General features: G+C 39.1%; 1 protein-coding gene and 1 pseudogene across 1 annotated transcript; both read right to left on the bottom strand.

The window, feature by feature from the left end:
* Window positions 1–4,689: 4,689 nt before the first annotated feature.
* Window positions 4,690–10,695, bottom strand: LOC139455261 (uncharacterized). The gene is made up of 6 exons (XM_071236815.1): window positions 10,608–10,695; window positions 9,716–9,882; window positions 9,324–9,573; window positions 7,682–7,857; window positions 6,435–7,539; window positions 4,690–6,230 (listed from the first exon to the last, which is right to left on the bottom strand). The coding sequence occupies exons 1-6, from the start codon at window positions 10,657–10,659 to the stop codon at window positions 6,022–6,024; spliced, it is 1,959 nt and encodes a 652-aa protein (XP_071092916.1). The 5' UTR covers window positions 10,660–10,695; the 3' UTR covers window positions 4,690–6,021.
* Window positions 10,696–15,429: 4,734 nt separating this feature from the next.
* On the bottom strand, window positions 15,430–21,720 carry LOC139456032 (uncharacterized; annotated as a pseudogene).
* Window positions 21,721–22,484: the final 764 nt, after the last annotated feature.

Here is a 22,484-nt window from a genome sequence, read left to right as displayed (position 1 = left end):
CCCTTTCTAATATATTAAGCATTGTCACAAAAATATGCATATGAATACATCGATAGCCTTTATATCGATTCATAAAAATGGCTGTCGATCGATCACCCCCTTATGAACTGTAAAACATATCGATATTTCCTCTATTACACGCTTGGTCTCTAATACAAGCCAGGTTTCTGATGCATGCCACGCCAATGGCTTTCGCGAAATTAACTGACGGCCTAGCGTTTAATAGAGAAAATACGGTAGTTCGATATCGGATGTTTTTGGCGACGATATGTTGTTCTAGGCCGTACTCCTGAATGTTTCGGTGATGAGATTACAAGGCTTTACGAAGGCACATCTTTTGCATACAAATGAAAGTTTGGATCGTCATTGAAACATTGACAATGAAAGTAAAATATAAGTGATGCAGGTCTCAGATGTTTACCACTTTGATGCAACCCACGAGCACGGGTATGGTGCTGACAAGCTAAAATCATAATCGTGGTGAACCGGGATTCGAACCCACATGCATAGGTTCCTGGCGTGCCCAAGGGACGCAACTCTGCATTGCGAATTGCGGGACCTCAGACGACTGGGCCATCCGTGCTCTTGTTAAGGCCGCATGATGGTCGGGAGAGTACATAAAAAAAATTAAGTTCTGTCACTTACACGAACCACTTGGACGTAAAAAGGTCATCGTCGACGTAGTTGTGGTGATGCGAAGGCATCTCATACGTTCTCCCTGTCTGACCACGTCGGCCACGTTTTGTACCTATATGTACGAAAGATCTAGTGACGTGTTACGTATTCATGGTTACAACTGGGGATTAAGCAAGGGTCCTGTCCGGGGGATGTCGTTTAAAGCACGAGCAAGTCTTGGCTTGAGTATATATTTAGTTTATTCTCACGAGTAACATAGAATTATGAATGTCCAGGCTCCAGTCATTACCCCAGTGTATCAGACAGGAGTAGTCTCCCTTACACTGACGCTATCTTCACGAGAGCATGAGGTTACACACCGTGGTACCAACCGTTCCCCACAAAACACCGTGTGACACGAAAGTCGGTAAGTCACGTATGTCCACTGGTCGATAGGCTGAGTAGGTATTTTTAGAATCTAGATGATTATTTTCTAACTCTTCAATTGAACAAAGAAGGACATTGACAATTTATTAACATTTTTAATTAACATTAAAAGTATTATTAATAGTGTTTGACATGTTACAATAGTTTACCACATGCGGATAAGACATTAATCTATAAAAAATACCCATTAACGTTGTGTTTGTTAGTTTGCTATTGTTTTAGCAATGGATGAACGACTGGCTTTATATATTCCCGCTATATCTAACATGCAGCGACATGCCACACGAGTGAGAATATAGTGACGTCATAGTTTAAAAAAAACGATATGGCGCCGCTCTCATTCACGTTTTACCGCGAGCCATACGCGACGTGTCATTAACTTGGAATTATTTCACTTTTCGTTTTGCTATATTACATTATACATATTATTATATTTGACAGTTGGATTTTTAATTAGTTCATGAATCACGACAGTTCGAGTTGCACAGTAAAAACAAAATCATACCAACAGACATCTTAAAGAGATCCCGTCAACAACAGACAACTGTCTGATCGTGTAATATTCTATGCTTGGGAGGGGGTGGTGTTGGTGGGTGGGGGGATAGTAGTGGGTGAGTGTAAATTAAAATAGTCATTATTGCCATTTTTTTAAGACAGGACAAGTTATAAATTACTAATGTGAAATTGTCGGTTATCAGTGCATATGAACGTATTCCAGACATGACCTTTTCAGGTGGTTATGACGTTCCCAGAGGAACCACCGTCCTTATCCCGCATGTGTACAATCCAGACCGGTACCTTGACCATGATGGCAAGATGGCTGCCAAACCAGAGAGCTGGCTTCCGTTCTCGGGCTGGAAGGAGGGTGTGTCTCGGAGAGAGCGTGGCCAAGCTGGAAATGCATCTTCTGCTGGCTGGAATCATGAGGCATTTCAAAGTGTCCCTCCCACCTGGAGCCAAGCTGAACCTTGGGCCACGTGGAGGATCTTTCTCAAACGTACCGCAAGATTATGAACTCAGTTTTGAATCGAGACTTTAGCTCAGATTTTGTACTGGTATAAAAAAAGAAGAAGAATCTATTGTACATATGATTAGCAAATAGTTTGTTTCTGGGGTGGTATGGCTGTTCTTAATATACTGTTCAAGGCATAATGTGAGTTTATGTCCCCGCCCAATCAAGTCTCGCCTGAATAAATTAGTGAAGGCAGTTTTGTGTAAGCAATATTCAAGCTACATCAAATTAGGCTGATATAACTGATTCTTGGCCAGACAGACCATCAGATCCTCATTAGATGGTTCATAGGTGGTCCCGTGATCCTGGGTACTTATTCTGTCCAGGAAAAGACATGAGGCTACAGTTGAGGTGAAATAAAAGTAACACACAAACGATAATTAGGGTCCATATTATCAAAAGTACGGAAATCAAACCTGTAAAATAGATGATCTCGCGACTATTTATTTGCAGATATTTGATTATTTTAATTATAGATATTCTACGACATTCTAGGAACCAGCTTGTCTAATTTTGTCTAACTTGTAATGTATTCAAGATGTATAGCTGATAACTCATGTAGAATCTGATGGATTGGAACATTCGAATAGATGAAAATAGATATCCAAATGCCTTTAATATCATGTTAAAAGTCCACGATGATAATCGAAATAACGAATGTGTCTCACATGTAGGATTGCTGCTCTTCATGACAAGAGTTCCATATGCATGGCTAGTTCAGCATTGTAGAAATATTGATCACTTCATACATACTTAAAATACAATTTCAGTGGTCTATTCCTATAACAGCAATCACTAAGTCGCCTTTAACGCCCTATGGAATCTGTTTCGGCAGACTGATTCTCTGGTCTGGCGTTGACGTTTTGAACAGACATAAACATACATCAAATGGTTGAGACATTGCTGTCACATTACTGATCATTTAAAGTCAGTATTAGAACCTGAACAACGTGGACATAACCTGTTCAGTTACTTTGTGAATGTTGTATCTTAAATGCTTTAACAATTTATAATATGCTCGTTTTATAGGTTGTGTGGAGAAAACAATTACCTCATAATATTATTTAATTTTACCATTTTCCTTCAAGATCCAAATGCCAAGCTTTGATTAATGCAAAATGTGTAAATGTTTTAAAGGGAATCTTCGTTTTCTGTACTCTACTCTTTTTATAATACTTTGAATTTCAGCTAATTGTAAATTTATTTTACCACATGAAACACGAATGGTTCGAGGTAATATTAACGTAAATATTTTGATACCATACTATATACGGCAGCATATTGATGAAAACAGCTTCCATACATGTGAATGCAAAACGTTAACGCCAGGGAATAATCAGTGTCGAATATCCGGCGAAAGAGATTCCATGGGGCATAAAAGGCAAAATGGTGATGAATAAAATACAAGTGGATCACTGAAAATCACCAGGTGTACGCGAAAAGGGTACGCATGGCCTACTCTACCGGTTGCATCCGCCACTCAAACAACTTTCAAATTCAATTTAGCGGAGTTAAATGTTCAGCTGACCTAGCCCCGCATTGAAGAAACAGTATGGTTTCTTCTGATTGAGGACTGTTAAACTTTGGTTTTCAAAGTATTACAGTTTGGATGCTGGAAGTGACATATTCCTCTGTAAAAAGGAATCCTTCAAGCTATGAATAAATGTGACAAAACCCTTTGCATAATCATAAGAAATCCCCGTAAAAAGCCGACTTCATGGTATACGATTCCGACGATATCATAAGCACGTGTTTATGAATCACTAGCAAATGAGCTATCCTGCCTCCCTGGTGACATCCGTCTCAAACACATACACACGCAAAGGCAAGTCAATTTCTTTGCAACACAATCTCACTGGATAACATGAATAAATAATTAAATCAAGACAAGTCAAATAGATAAGTGTTGTTTTTTTAATTATTTGATTGACTGAGACAGGGAATCCTTATGACGCATTACTTTTCAGCTGTCAGTGAACGATATACAATTGCGAGGCGTGTAAGGAAGTATTACATCACATTCTACATGTGCTGTGTCATTAGTGGCCGACCGTTTAATAATCTGTTCCGATGGGTTGCTGAGATAGAATATATTTTTAGTCAACGCTTCAAAGTATTCTTCAAACATTTTTCCCCCAGCATTTTCGGGAACAGATAATATGTCCCAACCTCCTTGATACACACCATTTCATGGGGAAGAGAAGACACTACAAAGACTTAATATAGATTCTGTTATTTCTCAAAATGATTTGGATGAATGGAAAGTATAAAAGAAGATACCTTAGTGGCCATAACATGTCCTATTGAACTACGAGGTGGGGGGGTCAACTCGCTTAGCAGAGGTGCCACATGCGCTTCCTAACTGTGTTTTGGGGTGCCAAGTACCCTACATCAGTTACCCAAGCGTATTGTCATTCCGTGTCGCCATGGTTGGTTTAAGACATTACTCTGCCACGCACCAAGGTCGTGAAGGTTTCGCAGTCAAGGACCATTGCTCCACATTACCCACAAAAACATTCATGTACCGACGCAGACACATACAAGTATTAACACAACACAAGGTTTGATACATGTTCTTTACTCACTATCTCTCCATACAAAACTACTTGGATAGTACCAGACAGGACAGGCTCGTCACAGAGTGGGTAGCTGTAACGAGTCGAAAAGCTGACTTTAAAACCCGCATCGCTCTTTTAAAGTGTTCAAGCCTCACCCGCATTTGTGACATGCCCTGATACATCGTTTTGATTCGCTAAGAAACATATCTGACGCTGACGTCATGTTTGTATTGGGATCGGTAAAATACTGAGACCAACTGCCCGGTCAGTCTCGCGTTATATGATTCGCAATCTGTTCTCGGTGTTCTCTCTTTCATGATTAATTTTTCATGTCTCTCTTGGCATATAAAATACAACAGATCCGAAGAAAGCACAAGAGTAGCCTCCATTGTAACTGTTGAATTTGTTGTAATTTTCTTAGGTTTTGGGAATGCATTTTTACCTTATAACATTCTCCGACTTTGGACAAGAACTGCCCACAGCTCTGAATGAACTAAAGACTAGATCAGGTCAGATATGTTATAAAATACAACTATAATATACACAATAGTAGCAATACAGGATCGAGTATCCCATATAGGACATGTAATCAAATTTCAAAGATTCATTATTACCCGTAGAAAAGGGCGATGGTGTCTGCATCTCGCGCTGTTGAATGTGTACAAGGCCAAAACAGAACAGGTAGTATCCGAACACACGGCCTTGTCGCATCCTTTGGAATTGTCCTGGGCTGGGGCGTCGACGTAAGAGGTGAAATGTTCTGCACATTGCGGGGCTGTTCACTGGTCATTGTCTGCCCATGTACATACACCGTGTGCCGATGTACATGTATTCACAGCTTGGGGGAGGGTTCACAGAATCTGTAGTGCTTTTGCGAAACCTAAACCTCAACACTGCTATTTTGTTAAGAGAAAGCAGCAAGATTATCTACAAGCGAGGTTGGGAAATGTTGATAAAACAATTCATCAACTAATGAGCCAAATATGTGAAAGCTATTTGAATTAAATAGACTATGCTCTTGTGAACACACTAAGAGTATTTCAGTCAGTTATTAATCAATTGCAACTTTTACCTTTGTCATACAACTCCAGCGAACTATTCGATCATTATTATGAGGAGTCCAACCCAAAAGGGCAATCGGCAATATTTCAACCGTATCGTGACTATCAAGGGTTAAATATACTGAACAACAAAAGTTCCTGTGACATTGAATAAGATTTAATGCAAAGTTATGTTTTTTACCAAATCTGAAACAATTTCTATTTGCAACAGATAAAAGACTCCTGTAAGTGTTCAAATGGTTTAATTTGCCATGCTGACTTTGCGTGATTTCATAAAAAAAACCATGAACATGCCAAAATGTCAATTTACAAATCGAAAGCCAGTGTGTCAACCTATGGCTGAGATGCACGTAAGCTCAACCTTTTTCATAGAGTAAGTATCTGTGCTGCTCTTGTTGCGTATTTTTTTGCGATAATAACAACAGCAACCCATAGGTAAAATAATAATAATAATAATAACAAAAATCAAACCAAGAATTCCGATCATTATGAGGTGGCTGTTATCAGTTGTGTCTGTTGCTGCAACAGTTGCCGATTCTGTAACAAAAATATTAGTATTAAAACAATACACACTCTAAACTGGATTCAGGCAGTGTACCTATTACAAATGTACATTGTGTCTTATATATAAAACGTCTTTGCAAGGTCTTTTCTTTGATCTGTCTAATACAAACGAAAAAATAAATAATATTTTTCGACATTTACCTCTTCATGATTAGCCTTAACGTCATGATATCTTACCATTGCATGTGCCGTTATTTGATCCATCCAGTGCCAGTTTCCAGTAGAACTGGTCTTTGCGAAGGAAGAGTGGCAAATTCAGTCGTTTATCAATAGCATTATAAACACTTGTCTTCTTAGTGTGGATGTTCAAATATTTTCCTGTTTGCACTTCTTTGAAACTGTATGTTGTATCGATATCTGCTTCAGCTGCCGTTATCAGAAATGTGAGCGCGTCATGTTTGGAGGGTTCACAAATAAGAAATTCCTTCCTGTCTATTTTATCGCTCTTTGTCCATAACGTTGGGACTCTTTGTTCATACGACAAAAAGGGTCTATCGAAACTCAGGTAGCATCCACACTTTTGTCTTAGGTAAAAGCCAGGTCTTCCATCAGACGATGCATTCTCCCAAGAAAATACCTCACTACAATCTTTCCGTGGACATCGCAGTCCTGCATCCAGCGGTTTATTAATTCTGTCAGTATCAAAAGTACCATCAGTCACAATCGATCCTTTCTGATTGGTGAACAAAACTGTACCGGAGTTAGGATGGATAATGTTTATATTACGCAGCTGTGAGAAATACTGAGGCGTGCATCTCTTAAACCTTCCCTCTTGATCTTTTAAGCGACCTTCCAGTTTGTCCCTCTCTACAGCACACGTTGGGCTGTTCGCAGAACATGTTAAGTTGTACAGCTGAAAAGAGCTAACCTGCAGTTTCATTAACTCCTCTTTGTAGCTGCTGATATCAGACAAGCTTTGTTTCAGATTATAACGTTGTGATGTGGCTGCTTGAAGCTCCCTGAGAACATGTCCAACATAATCACATGCTAGGCCAGAGGTGCGTCCTGCAGATACTACGCTGGCCCCCTCTATCACCAAATGCAGTTCTGTTAACAAGTTGGGTATCTTCATTAAATCCATCTTCAAGGCCTCTTTTTCATTCTCCAGTGTTTGGTTACAGTTGTTTGTTGTATTTGCCAGCAAGCAAGTTTTATATGACTTGATGAATGTGTCCAAATGTTCATAAATAGCAAGGAGATCTCGTTCAACCCTTTCTGCATCGCGTATGGTTTGCAATTCCTTTAACTCTTTAATTTTTATCAGCAAATCCTTATTTTGTACCTGAAATGAAAGTGACGTCAAACATTTAATTTAAAAAAAAGATCGTGACAATGTTTGTCCAAAAAGAACGCAACATATATGTGAATTGTGTTTCACTGTAAGGAACGTTGCTTTTAGAGAAGAAATAAGATGAGTAAGTTACTTGGATCGAACTGAGAATCTTCAATATGGAGTCAAGTTTCTCAGTATTCCCGGTTTCTGTGATGTGATCCACCAGAGCGTCGATACCAAATGACATCAACTCCTTTATGGCAAATTTGGCGATCGCTGTAACGATTGGGACGATTCGTTTTCTGCGCACAGTCCGGCGTTCTCCAGCTAAAACGTTTAATTTATGTGTTCAAGGGCTAAATTCTGGAAAAGCTGGTTAGTTTTGAGAGTTATCAAATCATGTCATTTGATGAATAACGATATAGTACGGGACATTATAGGTGGTATTTGATTGAATTATCCTGTGAATTTGACTTGCTCACTACAACGCTCCACTTGGTTTTGCACGTGTTTGTGTCGGTTGCCACCCTAAACGTATTGTCGCTAATATACCTAAACGTATTGGCTGTGTTTGTGACTGCATTCCTAACATTGTGTGCATTGTACATCTGGCATAATTAAAGACACTTTCGTGTATGGCATGGGTGCATGAGTGGCCCAGCCGTCTCAGACGCCGCAATTCGCTGCACCAAAGCGATAAACGTCTGAGACCTGCATTGCATCATTTCGGGATTTCCTCCCGCGGATTAAGCTGACACGCCGTGACACTGTAATATTGTCAAAAACATGTGTCATTCATGAAAGCTTGTTACACACATTTGGTAAACTACATAACATTAAGTTGAATAACACTTCATATGCCCTACTTCTTATGAAGCCCCTCCTTCCAGAGCCATTGGGACTAATCAAAGTAATAACAAGACGATGTTGTGTTGTTAAAATAAATCAATCGACAAAAATCAGAAACTGATAAGTTCCTGAATTTGAAATTTGCAAACAAGAGAACTGATGCTTTAAACTTGTGTAACATACTCAGGCAACAATCAGCTTCCTTAAATGGCTCACAACATTTCAACCTTCAGAATAGCCAATTCCCTTCCACTGATTAGTGAGTGAGTGAGTTCGGTTTAACGCCGCTTTTAACATTATTCCAGTTATATCACGGCGTGTCAGCTTAATGTGGGATGAAAAGCCCGAAGTCGAACCCACAATGATAGGTTTCCAGCGTGCCCAAAGGGACGCAACTCTGCACAGCGAATCAGGGCCCCTAGAAGCCTCGGCCACCCGTGCCCCACTTCCACTGACCAGCACACATAAGCTAGAAATAAGAGACCAGTGAAACCGCCTCATCTGTTTCATATATAGGTCTGTACGTTTAGGTAACTGTAGTTGGGTCCAACTTGACGCCCGAAAGCAGTTATGACAATAATACATATATTCAACTAAATACATCATTATACAATTAAGTATTGAATGCTGTATTCGTGTTTGATTTCAAAATAAATGCAAAGTTTGCTGGCTTCCTTTTTGAATGCGATTTTCTTTTTTATAATTAAGTGTTTTATTCAAACCGTATCCTTTAACCTAAAACAACATTTCACATTTTAAAACATTATAGTTTGAACATGGATAGAAGTAGTTGAGCGGATCTGTGGGAGGGTATACGCAGAAACAAGAAGAGTTATCTGAAATATGTCATTGAAATGTGAGGACATTCATATCTCCATATCCGAGTCAAACGCGAGTGTGTGTTGTGTTACAAACTCTTGAAGCACAATCTAAATCATAATTACCTTTCTGCGATACTTCTCTGACCCCCTCTATCACCAAATGCAGTTCTGTTAACAACTTGGGTATCTTCATTAAATCCATCTTCAAGGCCTCTTTTTCATTCTCCAGTGTTTGGTCACAGTTGTTGGTTGTATTTGCCAGCAAGCAAGTTTTATATGACTTGATGAATGTGTCCAAATGTTCATTAAAAGCAAGCAGATCTCGTTCAAACCCTTCTGCATCGCGTATGGTTTGCAATTCCTTATTTTGTACCTGAAAAGAATGTGAAGTCAAACATTTAATTTTAAAAAAAGATCTGGACAATGTTTGGCTAAAAAGAATGCAACATATATGTGAATTGTGTTTCACTGTAAGGAACGTTGTTTTTATAGAAGAAATAAGATGAGTAAGTTACTTGGATCGAACTGAGAATCTTCAAAACGGAGTCAAGTTTCTCAGTATTCCCGGTTTCTGTGATGGGATCCACCAGAGCGTCGATACCAAATGACATCAACTCCTCTATGGCAAATTTGTCGATCGATGTAACGATTCGTTTTCTGCGCACAATCCGGCATTCTCCAGCTAAAACGTAAACTTTATGTATTCAAGGGCTAAATTCTGGAAAAGCTGGTTAGTTTTGAGACTCAAATCATTTTATATGATGAATAACGATATAGTATGGGACATTATAGGTGGTATTTGATTGAATTATCCTGTGAATTTGACTTGCTCACTAGAACGCTCCACTTGGTTTTGCACGTGTTTGTGTCGGTTGCCACCCTAAACGTATTGTCGCTAATATACCTAAACGTATTGGCTGTGTTTGTGACTGCATTCATAACATTGTGTGCATTGTACATCTGTCATAATTAAAGACACTTTCATCTATAGCATGAGGGCATGAGTGCAATTCGCTGCACCAAAGCGATAAACGTCTTTTCGGGATTTCCTCCCGCGGATTAAGCTGACACGCCGTGACACAGTAATATTGTTCCAAAATACAAGTGGCAAAACGTTTTCAATATTCATAGATATAATTAACAATAAAGCGACAAATCCCTTTCCGTAAAGATCATCAATCAACTGCCAAAAGCAGAGTCGGGTGTACGATTCCGACTATATCATGAACATGTGTTTATGAATCACTATCAAATAGTGATGATACCAGGTGTTTGCGAAAAGGTGAGCGTAACCTGCTCCAACGGTGGCACCTGTCACTAACACATGCAAAGATAAGTCAAATGTTCACCTATAAAAACACGGAAACAAATGGTACAAGTAGCAACGAACATCGAAAGAGAGCTTACTTTGGAGTGTTAACATGACGAGGATGTACACATATACTGCTGGCAAATTCATGGTTTAACAAATCAGCGGCTCGAAACACAGTCTCGGTGATCAAAACCAACGATCTGATATGACTCCGTACTTAGACGCGCAGTTGCAAATCTGTAGATATGGGTTACGCAATACCCTTCCCAATAATAATCGTCCTAAAAAAAGACGACTAACCGCACTCGTGACGGCACGTGATATAACAACAATAAATGTAAAAAGGAACAATACGGTTGCATGTGTGATGTATTCCTCTGTCAGTCAGTTCACTTATGTGTACACGTGGCAATGATCTGGCACTATAAATACGAACACAAGCTATCTTGAACATGTACACATAAGTACTTATAACATTTATTAAGTTACCTAGAGGCATGAAACTTTATGTTTAAAGATTGTACTTCATTGGACGTATGTTTTTCTTCTAAAACGGTAGTGATGTCAATAGACCGGAATTGCTTATAACTTTGTTATTAAGTTACTTACAGCTACGAGATATAGGACTTTGGTGTGGGTTACAGGTCGGATTTATGTTCAAATGAGGGCGGTCCAATACTGAGACATTAATTGTAAAACAGTGTAGTTTCTATCTACTCAGAGATATTCTTCATGTTGATTGAGTATGATTTACGCTGCTTTTATCAATATTCCAGCAATATAACGGCGGAAGACAGCAGAAATGGGCTTCACACACTATACCCATGTCGGGAGTCGAATCTGGGTCTTCGGCGTGACGGGCGAACGCTTTAACCACTAGGCTACTCGACCACCCATTAATTGTATTGAACATTACATGATGCACAGTTACCTTTTCCGCTAGGATATATTTGGGATGCATTTGTAACATATCTCACCATCACACAGGATGGCAAAAACATGTGTCATTCATGAAAGCTTGTTACACACATTTGGTAAACTACATAACATTAAGTTGAATAACACTTCATATGCCCTACTTCTCATGAAGCCCCTCCTTCCAGAGCCATTGGGACTACACAAAGTAACAAGACGATGTTGTGTTGTTAAAATAAATCAATCGACAGTAATCAGAAACTGATAAGTTCCTGAATTTGAAATTTGCAAACAAGAGAACTGATGCTTTAAACTTGTGTAACATACTCAGGCAACAATCAGTTTTTTTAAATGGCTCACAACATTTCAACCTTCAGAATAGCCAATTCCCTTCCACTGATTAGTGAGTGAGTGAGTTCGGTTTAACGCCGCTTTTAACATTATTCCAGTTATATCACGGCGTGTCAGCTTAATGTGGGAGGAAAGCCCGAAGTCGAACCCACAATGATAGGTTTCCTGCGTGCCCAAGGGACGCAACTCTGCACAGCGAATCACGGCGCTTTAGACGACTGGGCCACCCGTGCCCCACTTCCACTGACCAGCACACATAAGCTAGAAATAAGAGACCAGTGAAACCGCCTCATCTGTTTCATATATAGGTCTGTACGTTTAGGTAACTGTAGTTGGGTCCAACTTGACGCCCGAAAGCAGTTATGACAATAGATATATACAACTAAATACATCATTATACAATTAAGTATTGAATGCTGTATACGATGCGATTTTCTTTTTTATTTTAATTTAGTGTTTTATTCAAATCGTATCCTTTAACCTAAAACAACATTTCACATCTTCAAACATTATAGTTTGAATATAGATAGAAGTAGTTGAGCGGATCTGTGGTAGGATATACGCAGAAACAAGAAGAGTTATCTGAAATATGTCGTTCAAATGTGAGGATATTCATATCTCCACATCCGAGTCAAACGCGAGTGTGTGTTGTGTTACAAACTCTTGAAGCACAATCTAAAACATAATTACATTTCTGCGATACTTCTCTGCAATAATTGCTTAAAACCTCAGCAAAAAAGGTTTCAGCATTTGATATGTGGCATTGCTTGTCGTTTGCTGTCGTTTTATGGTATCAGGTAAAAATGGATTTTCATAAAACTAGTTGTAGCATCTTACTGTCTGAATATCGCTTCTGTTTCTTAAATTGTAAGTACTGAAAGTGGGACTCTTTATGGAATATAAGTAATTTGGTATTAAGTTGTAAATCATCGTGTAAATTATATTAAATTTAAATGCTGTCGTCTTCGAGGGAATGAGTGAAGGCTAGTTTCTCTCTGTCTCTCAATTCATGGCTAGTACCTCTAATGGTGCCACAAATGTTTCTAACTGTACATTTTCGAGGATTATGACTTCGAGGTACAGTCTTGCTGTAAAGTCAACGCTAACTGTTAATGTCTATGAACTTCAGCAATATCATTTCATTTTTAAACTAGGTTCTGTGCATAGATTTCCTTTTCTTGAGAATATTACTTCATCTTTTTTTCTGGCTTATGATTAACTTTCCCCAATTTGATTTTGTTTCTAAATCATTATTTGTATTAGTATCTGTGAAATGTAAGTCATCTGTACTGATGTCAGTTTTCACCTTCAAAGATTCGAATACTACTTACAATACAAACCATCAATAATGTCATCATTTCTCCCGAGGAACTCCCGCCGATACATGCTTAAGGTCTAAAGTATAACCATCAATAACGTATTGGGCTTCCCACATTGTACCCATGGGGGGAATCGAGTCCAGGTATCGGCGTGACGAACGAACGCTTTAGCCGCTTTGTTCCTCAAGCATGTTAATCACATGCAGTCAGATTTCGATCAGTGCATGTCAGCGCGATACCGAAAACTACACCAAGTAAATTGGCTGTCCAATAGAACCAAGCTCAGCATTTCTCTCTTGGCGAACCCGGCGTTCTAACGGAATCACAAACCCATTCGTTCTACCCTGACTATTGACATCAACAATGATACCTTATCACGCACTTATGACTTCACACGATAACGTGTCGACAACAATTCCCTGCTGTACAACTGAAACGCGGGGTTTTTTCTTCTTCAGATCCTGATTTATGTCAGATTAACCTATTGGGTAACCCGCGCCCTCTCTCGGCACTTTCATGAGGCCGCACATAATGACACGTTTGCATTTACTGACGACTCAAGCTCAGTAAAGCCACAAACTCAATACTCTTGCAATTGCTCATGTATTCAAAAGCTATGAATAATGCCAAAAAACATTTTCATGACATTTGAAAAACGCTATGATGGTTGATTTAACCACTTTTCACATCAAGCAACAGTGTTTTAGAGGTACTTGGTGACTATTTCCACGAGATATCCTACCTGTACCCCACAGACACATCATAACACAGCACGAGTTTCTTTACTCATACGTCGGCGACTATTGACAAGGTTAGCCTGACCCTGTTCGAGAGCTGGTCACAAACCAACGTTGCCTTTGTGAAATGTAACCTGATGATTGCACAACACACAGACATTAAACATACCGCTTGATAGCTCATGCATGTAGGTAACTGTAAATGTATATTTCATAGCTCAATCGATATTGCATTGTACTGTAGTAGTTTCACAGTGTTCGTTATTTCAGAAATATAATATAGGATTCATTCTCTTTAGCAATGATAAGTGTACAAGAGCAGTCGTGATTGTATTCTCATCATTCAACAGACTTCGATATTATTAATTTTATATTTCCACAATTACACCTGATTGCAATGTCTCTTGTCTATCTACTACCGTTCAGTCAAATCCTACTATTTCAGAAAGTTTATAGAATTACTCTTTTTATAATTACAATGAATCCGATAATTCCTTTCCACGAGTGACTCGTATGATTCGTTTAGAGCTCAGGCAGTTTGATATTGTCAAGAGTTTTTTTACTGCCAAGCGTAAACACCGGGAAACAGGCCACATGACCGTAACGTTAAACGCTTAGTCTGATTGATCGTGGTCACACTGGGACACGGGTGGCCCAGCCATCTAAGGCGCCCCAATTCTCTGTGCAGAGTCGCGCTCCTTGGACACGTCAGAAACTTATGGTCGTTGGTTTGAATCCCGATTTGTCCCGATTACCTGATTATGTTTCTAAACGTCTGTGGCCTGCATCACTTCGGGCTTTCCTCCCGCATGAAGCTGACACGCCGTGATACAACTGGAATACTGTTAAAAGCGGCGTGAAACCCATTTCATTCACTCACTCCAGGTCATACATTAAAGGAGACATGTTTTTAAGCATTTCGTCCACGAACAATGAACAAAACTCATCACTGCAGCTTTTAGAACATTAACCTTTATGAAAACACAGATACAATATGTTTTTTATGTTCAAGTATATATACACATTGATAGTCATATTCAGCGAATTGATACCGAAAAACGCCAGACATGCAATGCACTTATTGTATTTACTACGCAGATCGTCAAATGACACTACAATGAAAAAGCTAAATGAGAGAAGAACCAGCTTTAGAACATGTAAACAACTACGTGACCTACTTTGATGATATACGTGAGCGTGTGTACACTATTCCGACAAAGGACCCTCGGGTCTTATCAGGGTGATGAATCAGATAGAGAGTAGCACAGTTACTTGATGCACTTCCAAACACGATGCTACACATACCCCAAAGGCAACGGAAACACGTTCCGAAATTATAGCAACAGCATGTTGTTAGTTAATGATGTTCTGGATAAACGTAATGTCGTCTTAAAGAAAAGTCGTCAATCCTGCTTGTTTCAATGAGGAAGAGTATCAATACCTTTTGCAATTAAAGGCAATATGTTAAAAGAATGTTTGTGCTTTTTTGCTCGAATTAAAGGATCTGGAACAAAGTCTGCCCAATTAGTATTTTTTCCCAATGTATTAATCAAAACTAGAATTGCTAAATATTTAAATATATCTTCATCATAATGTCAAGTTGCGTTTGGGGTGGGTAAGTCGCGACGACAGCAACAGAAACCGCAACACGCTATAGTCAAAAGAAAAAACACCCTGACGGCAATTCCGATGAAAAGTCCGAGGTAGCATCAATCAGATGTGTGTGTTGCTGCACCAGTTGATGATTCTGAAACAATAAGACAATGCAAAAGTGATTATTTTAACACAGACGCTTCATCAGTCAGTTAAGCATTTGGTCTTTTTGACAATGCTTCAGAAATGCATACTGATAAATGTAGTCGATGAGTGAGTGAGCAATATACCAGCACTATCCCGGCGTGTGGCACATTGTACCTATTACACATGTAGATATTATATTATATCATATTGTTTTATCTGTCTTATAAACATGTTAAACCAAAATGATCATTTCAATAATTACCACTTCATGATTTCTCTTTGTACCGATCTGAACTTCAGGATATCTTACCATCACATGGTCTGTTATTTGATCCTTTCAGTGTCTGATTCCACTAGGATTGGTCTTCGTCAAGGAAGAGTACCAATGTCAGTCTTTTGTCAATTTCGTCATTAACACTTGTGTACTCAGTGTGAATGTTCAAATATTTTCCAGTTTCTACTTCTTTGAAGCTGGGTGTTGTATCGATGTTTGCTTCGGCAGCTGCTATCAGAAATGTGACCGCATCTTCTTTGGTGGGTTTACAAATAAGAAACTCTTTCCTGTCTATTTTATCATTGTCTGTTCAAAACGTTGAAACCACTTTTTGTACATCACAAAAGGTCTATCGAAACTAAAATAGCATCCACTCTTCTGTCTCAGATAAAAGCCAGTTTTTTCATCTGGCAATGCATCCTCCGAAGAAAAAGAATTCACTAGAATATCTCCGTGGATATCTCAGTCCTGCATCTTGTGGTTTATCGATGCTGTCCCAGTCAAATGTAACACCAATCACAATCGACCCTTTCTGATAGGTAAACACACCGTGCCGGATATAGGATGGATAATGTTTATGTAATGTACCTTGTCAGCATGTGAAAAATACTGAGGCGTGCATCTCTTAAACCTTCCCTCTTGATCTTCTAAGCGATCTTCCAGTTTCTTCCTCTCTACAGCACACGTTGGGCTGTTCGCGGAACATGTTAAGTTGTACAGCTGAAAACAGCTAACCTGCAGTTTCATCAACTCCTCTTTGTAGCTGCTGATATCAGACAAGCTTTGTTTAAGATTATAACTTTGTGATGTGGCTGATTGAAGCTCCCTGAGAACATGTCTAACATAATCGCATGCTGGGCCAGAGGTGCGTCCTGTAGATACTACGCTGACCCCTTCTATGATCAAATGCAGTTCTGTTAATAAGTTGGATATCCTCATTAAATCCATCTTCAGGGCCTCTTTTTAATTTTCCAGGTTTCCGTTACAGCTGTTGGTTGTATTTGTCAGCAAGCAAGTTTTATAAGACTTGATGAATGTTTCAAAATGTTCATTAATAACAAGGAGACTTCGTTCAACCCGTTCTGCATCGTGTACAGTTTGCAATTCCTTTAGCTCTTTAAGCTTTATGCGGAAATCTGTATGCTCATCCTGACAATTCAAACATTTAATTGAGAATTTTTTTAAAACAAATTGTGACAATGTTTGGTAAAAAAACCCGCTATGTACATGTCCATTCTATTTCACTGTAAGGAAACCTGTTTTATGAATGATGTGTATAGAAGACATATTATTAGTCAGTTACTTGGATCGAACTCAGAATCTGCAAAATGGAGTCACATTTTTCAGTATTCCCGGTTTCTGTGAAGTGATCCACCAGAGAGTCGATACCAAAGGACGTCAACTCCTGGATGGCAAATTTGGCGATTAATGTTACGTTTGGGACAAGTCGTTTTCTGCGCAATTTTTCCCAGCTGAAACGTAGAATGTATGTGTTAAGGCTGCACTCAGTAAAACCTGTTTTATTTTTAGACTGTATGAAATCATGTCATTCGTTGAATTACTATAAATTGTCGCTAGTTATTTCCGATTAAATTATCCTATTACCTTATCTTTGTTCTATGGATCGCATTACTTGCCTTTGTATGTGTTTGCAACGGGTGCCACCAGTAAGACAGGATACGCTCCCCTTTGCGAAAACCTGGTATTCACCTATTAACTTTCTAAGATCGTTTTTAGTATATTTATTCAAATCCTATGTTGATACGACTACACTTTTGACATAGTGTGCATCACATTTAAGCATCATTGAAGACACTCTGGTGTATGACCTGGCACGAATGGCTGGTGAGCAGAGATGCGTCCCTTGGGCACAACAGCGCGCAGGTCACAAATCAAGTGAAGTTAAGCAACGTCGGTCCGTGTTTACTTGGATGGGTGACCGCCTTTTGGCAACTTGGCTCCTGCGAGTTAAAAGGACTACGGTCCTACCCCACACTGAAGCACAGGTCACACGTGTGGCGTTTCCTTGGGCATGTGACTTTGTTAGAAATGTGATTCAGTTCATCCTGCAGTGAATGGGTACCTGGTAGGATGAGAAGGCAATGTGGTTGTTAACCTAGCATCGAACAGGCAGCTTGGGTTGTATACTAAACATTCAGCAAAGAGGGTTCGGGTGATCCTGGCACAGTCAGGCTGGTTAGGTTCATCATCAGCTCAGGGCCCTTGCCCCCACTACACGCAGCCAGACAGCGAATGGGACGTCTCCTAGGAAGCGCTGCCTAGTCAAACCCACCCAAACTTCTGCTGCAGATTGAGAGGAACCAAACCTAAGGCACCGAGAACAATGGGGAGTCGGACAACTAGGTACATGTACTTGAGATGCAAGCGTGACATTTCGAAAGCGAGGTCCACATATTTGCAATGTTTTTCCTCAATCTTGTCAATCACATTAGTGTCAAAGGGGAAAGAAAATTGAATGATTATGATTTCGTTGGATTTATCAAAAAGGACAAGATCAGGTTTGTTGGCCTGGATTCGTCTGTGGCTGTAAATGGGCCTATTCCAAAGTATTTTGTATTCATCATTTTCAATGACGCCCTCTACATATACCGGGTCGTACCATGGATGGACCTCTGTGTCAAAACCACAAGCATGGCAAAGACGGTAATAAAATGATCGAGCTGCACCATCTTGTCGTTTAAGATTGTGTGTTTGTGCCAAAGCTGGGCATCCACTGACAAGGTGTTGGACAGTCTCATTAAACTCATTACACAATCTACATTTCATATTTACATTTTGATGCAAAATCACACATTGACGGTTTCGAGTGGGAAGTGACTGGTCCTGAGCAGCAAACAGAAAGCCTTCAGTTTCACTTTTCAGGCCAGACGACTTCATACAAGCGAAGGACTCTGCAGGGTTGCTGGTCCTCTCAACACATCGCACATAAACTCGATGCAGTGGTCGTTCAGATAGCCTCTCCTTGAAAAACTGAGTCTGGGCCGACTTGATATGGCACTTCGCTTGGTTGACACTAATTTCTGTAACGTCCAGCGCCGTACAGCACCAACAAAATCAAGACCGACTTTTAGATTATGCCCCACATCCTTGGCTCGTTTAAGAAAACTGTGGAATGCCTTCTTTTCATCATGAGTCTTGACATGCTTCACAAGTCGATCATCAGACAAATATATGTGTGGAAAATTGCACATAACTATTTTATCATGAAGAGCCCCAACGTTAATCAAACCACTTCCTCCCATAATGATTGGTAAATATAAGCGATTGAGGGAAGAGCGACACAGCAGCTCGATGATAGCGTGTATAACACAATATATTCGTATAGAAAAACAATCACACCCCTCTATATACATAGAGACTCTATGTATATAGAGGGTGTGATTTTTTTATCTATACGAATATATTTTGTTATACACGTTATCATCGAGTTCCTGTGATGAGCGAGGGTGGTGGGATCTGTTGTCTGACATGATTCTTCGTGTGAGGGTGTCAATACCCTGAATTTCTTGTTTCGTCAAATCAACAACACCGAAAGAATATGAAAGCACGGGTACAGCATAAGTATTTGTGGATTTTACTTTTTTGCGAACGTTCAACTCTGAACTTCAGATTTTCTTAAGGCTACATTTGTACTCTGCCCCAAGTTGTTTCCCTGATATGGGCCTTCTGGAGATTGTCCCTAAGCTACATCCCTAAGTACGCGTAGGCCTGACCTTCCACAAGATGGTCAAAATCTCCTCCTCCAAGTAAACTGACTGATCCTCAATATAAGTTCAAGGTCATCTATGTAAAGGATGTGAGTAAGGAGTGTTGGGTATCTGTGCTGAGGAGGTCCAGGATGATAACCTTCCTCTTTTCTAAGCAAAAAGCTTAAAGGATTTAATGACAAACAGAAAAGCAAAGGATTGAAAGCATCGCCCTGAAATATTCCTCTTCTAATAGAAATGGGTTCCGAAGTCACCACCTGCCCCTGCGAATACATCTCAAGTTGAGTTGACCAGCAATTCATTAAAGACTTGAGTAATACAAGTAGTCGCTCGGGGAGGTCAATACATTCCAAAATTCATTCGTGAGGTACAGAATCATAATCTGTAATCTATTCAACACATTGAGAGGTTATGGTGGTAATTTGGTTATAAGTACGTATCATGTGTAACAAAGAGTAAGAGGGATAAGAGTGAAGCGGATCTTCGCAAGGATATACACAGAAACAAGAAGTGTTATCTGAAATATGTCATTCAAATGTATTGACATTCAGATCGCTACATCCGAGGCAAAGCGGGAGTGTGCACGGGAGTAGTTGTTACCTGTGCATTACTGTATTTTCCCAGTGAGTACCCTGATGATATAGCCGAAATCTAGACTTGTTCGCGACCTGTGCTCGCCATTCGTAAGCGCATTTTTATTGAAAGTAGAAGGACGTATGGTCACACTGATCAACAAAAATGAAATACAGTTTTGGAAATGTAGGTATATTTGTGGGGAGCATCGGTAATGGTGATGCAGTTTTGATAAGTCACTTGCTTGGTAATTGTGCGATCTTCGTGTACACTATTTTGACTTGCAACACAAAGTAAATATTTCTTCTGAACATTGCTTATTTTACCTTGTGTATATGTTTACATTCAAAATGTAAACAGATTTCACTAAGGAAATTTATTAAACGCCTAAATATTCAATTTATTTTACAAATTAACTGAAAAATATGTCCATCTTTATTAATATGATAACGAATTCCAAATATTTGTTTATGTTTAATATCATCACCAAGTACAGTTCTGTATTGTTTGGCTTCTTTTCTTAGCATTATTAATATATTGTGATGTGTTTAAGCTCTTTTGGTCGTCTTTATCATTTTTAGTCAGTCGGTTAAATAAATGAATGGATTATTCAGTCAATTTGTAAAATGACTGAAATATTTAGATATTTAATAAATTGCCCGAGTGAATCATATTTTACACATTGACTGTAACATATACACGCTTACAAAAGAAAATACTTGTGAAAACAACGTCTATCGCGCATCGAAAAACTTCCCAACCAAACGGAAAGGAACAAGAATGATTCTGTTCAAAGCTGCAGCGAATGAATGAAAACAAAATGCAAATATCATTATTACAACCTACCAAAGTTATAATGTATCCGGGAATATCAACATAAAGGAACAATATCCATTGCGTCTGCAGCTGTACAAAAATACTTATTTGCTGTAACGCGTCTGTAAATCATAAACAGCCCGTCGAATACAACCTATCGTTCTTGCCACTTCAGCTACGGACGTTCCCGTCTGCAACATGCCGATGGCACGTTCACGTTGCACATTTGAAAGGCGTGGCATGACAAATGGCCGTAAAGACTTTTGTTTTCTTGTGTTTGTCTTTTTTTGTTAATGACTGCTAACAAGTATGGCTGAAAACACGTGCGGTATTATTGCCACGTGACCAGTTGCACGTGAAAACACACTTTTGCCACTATAGTGCTGTGCATGTGATTTTGTTCGATTCACCTGCACAAAAACGGGTGTTATCTGAAGACATTACGTGGCCATTACTGTTTCAATACACAATAAGGGCCCACAATGATAACTGGTCAAAATGGTAAAATTTTAGGATTGTGAAGTTTTTAATTTGGTTTAGTATATATTAAATACCTGCTTTAGATTTTTTCAGAATTTGTTTTATGTTTCAGAAAAGTGGATCAAGGCAAAACCAAAGAAAGAAGATTCTGACAATCTATAATTTAGAAAGTTGTAAAAGTTTTCTAAAAATATTAAAATCTTCACAGAAATGAGTCTTCAAGTTCTTTTTTAATTAAATGTTGAAGACATGGCATGGATTACCATGTCGGCCATTGGTATTGTGTTTTCTGAAGTACATGCCTGAAGGATGTACTGTTCCTGACTATTTGTATCTTGTTAACAGTGACCGGATGTTGTACGTTTTAACCATTGGCAGCAAAACACTCAGCTTAAACGTTTCCGGAACCATACAAATACACTTGAATAAAACGTCTCCAAAAGCATTTTGGAATATTTTACCGAAACATTTTTGAAACGTTATAACCGAATGTTTCCAGAAAATGTTTCTAAAACCATACAAAAACCACGTGAAGAAAACAATTTTTAAAACATTTCCAGAACGTTTCGTAAAATGTTTTACAGATGTGTTTATAACAGTTTCGTGTTAGCTGGGCTGATTGGTTACCCATGATGCATAAAGATTTCGACAAAGGGCGCATGTTAATTCATTTCTTCAACCTAAACAAACAGACAAAAAGAACGGCGGAAGCTCATCGGATGTCGTCATTTGGAAATACCCCTGATGGTTATAGTTTAATAATTTTAAAAAAGGCATCCCTGCAGTGAAAGCATTTTCGGATTTCGGATTGCGTGGATAATAGATTACTACTCCCTTGTTGCCATCCACGTTTTCTGGTATACTCTACATTTGAGTATTTGTCGTCATTCACTTGCTGCTCAGTTAATGAATTTATTACAGGTATAATTGGTGATAAAGGTTCCCATTTGGCATTCCTTGTCACTAACATTATGGCGTGAAGTGCCGATGTAAAAACATACTTTGTTCAAAGGGTTAACCGATAATACGTTGATTGATT

The sequence above is a fragment of the Haliotis cracherodii genome, unplaced genomic scaffold (assembly GCF_022045235.1).
Source record: "Haliotis cracherodii isolate W230 unplaced genomic scaffold, xgHalCrac1.p SCAF_11, whole genome shotgun sequence".
NCBI classification, from domain to species: Eukaryota; Metazoa; Mollusca; class Gastropoda; order Lepetellida; family Haliotidae; genus Haliotis; species Haliotis cracherodii.
Note: the sequence above shows the minus strand (reverse complement) of the source record. Positions and strands in the feature narration are given on the sequence as shown.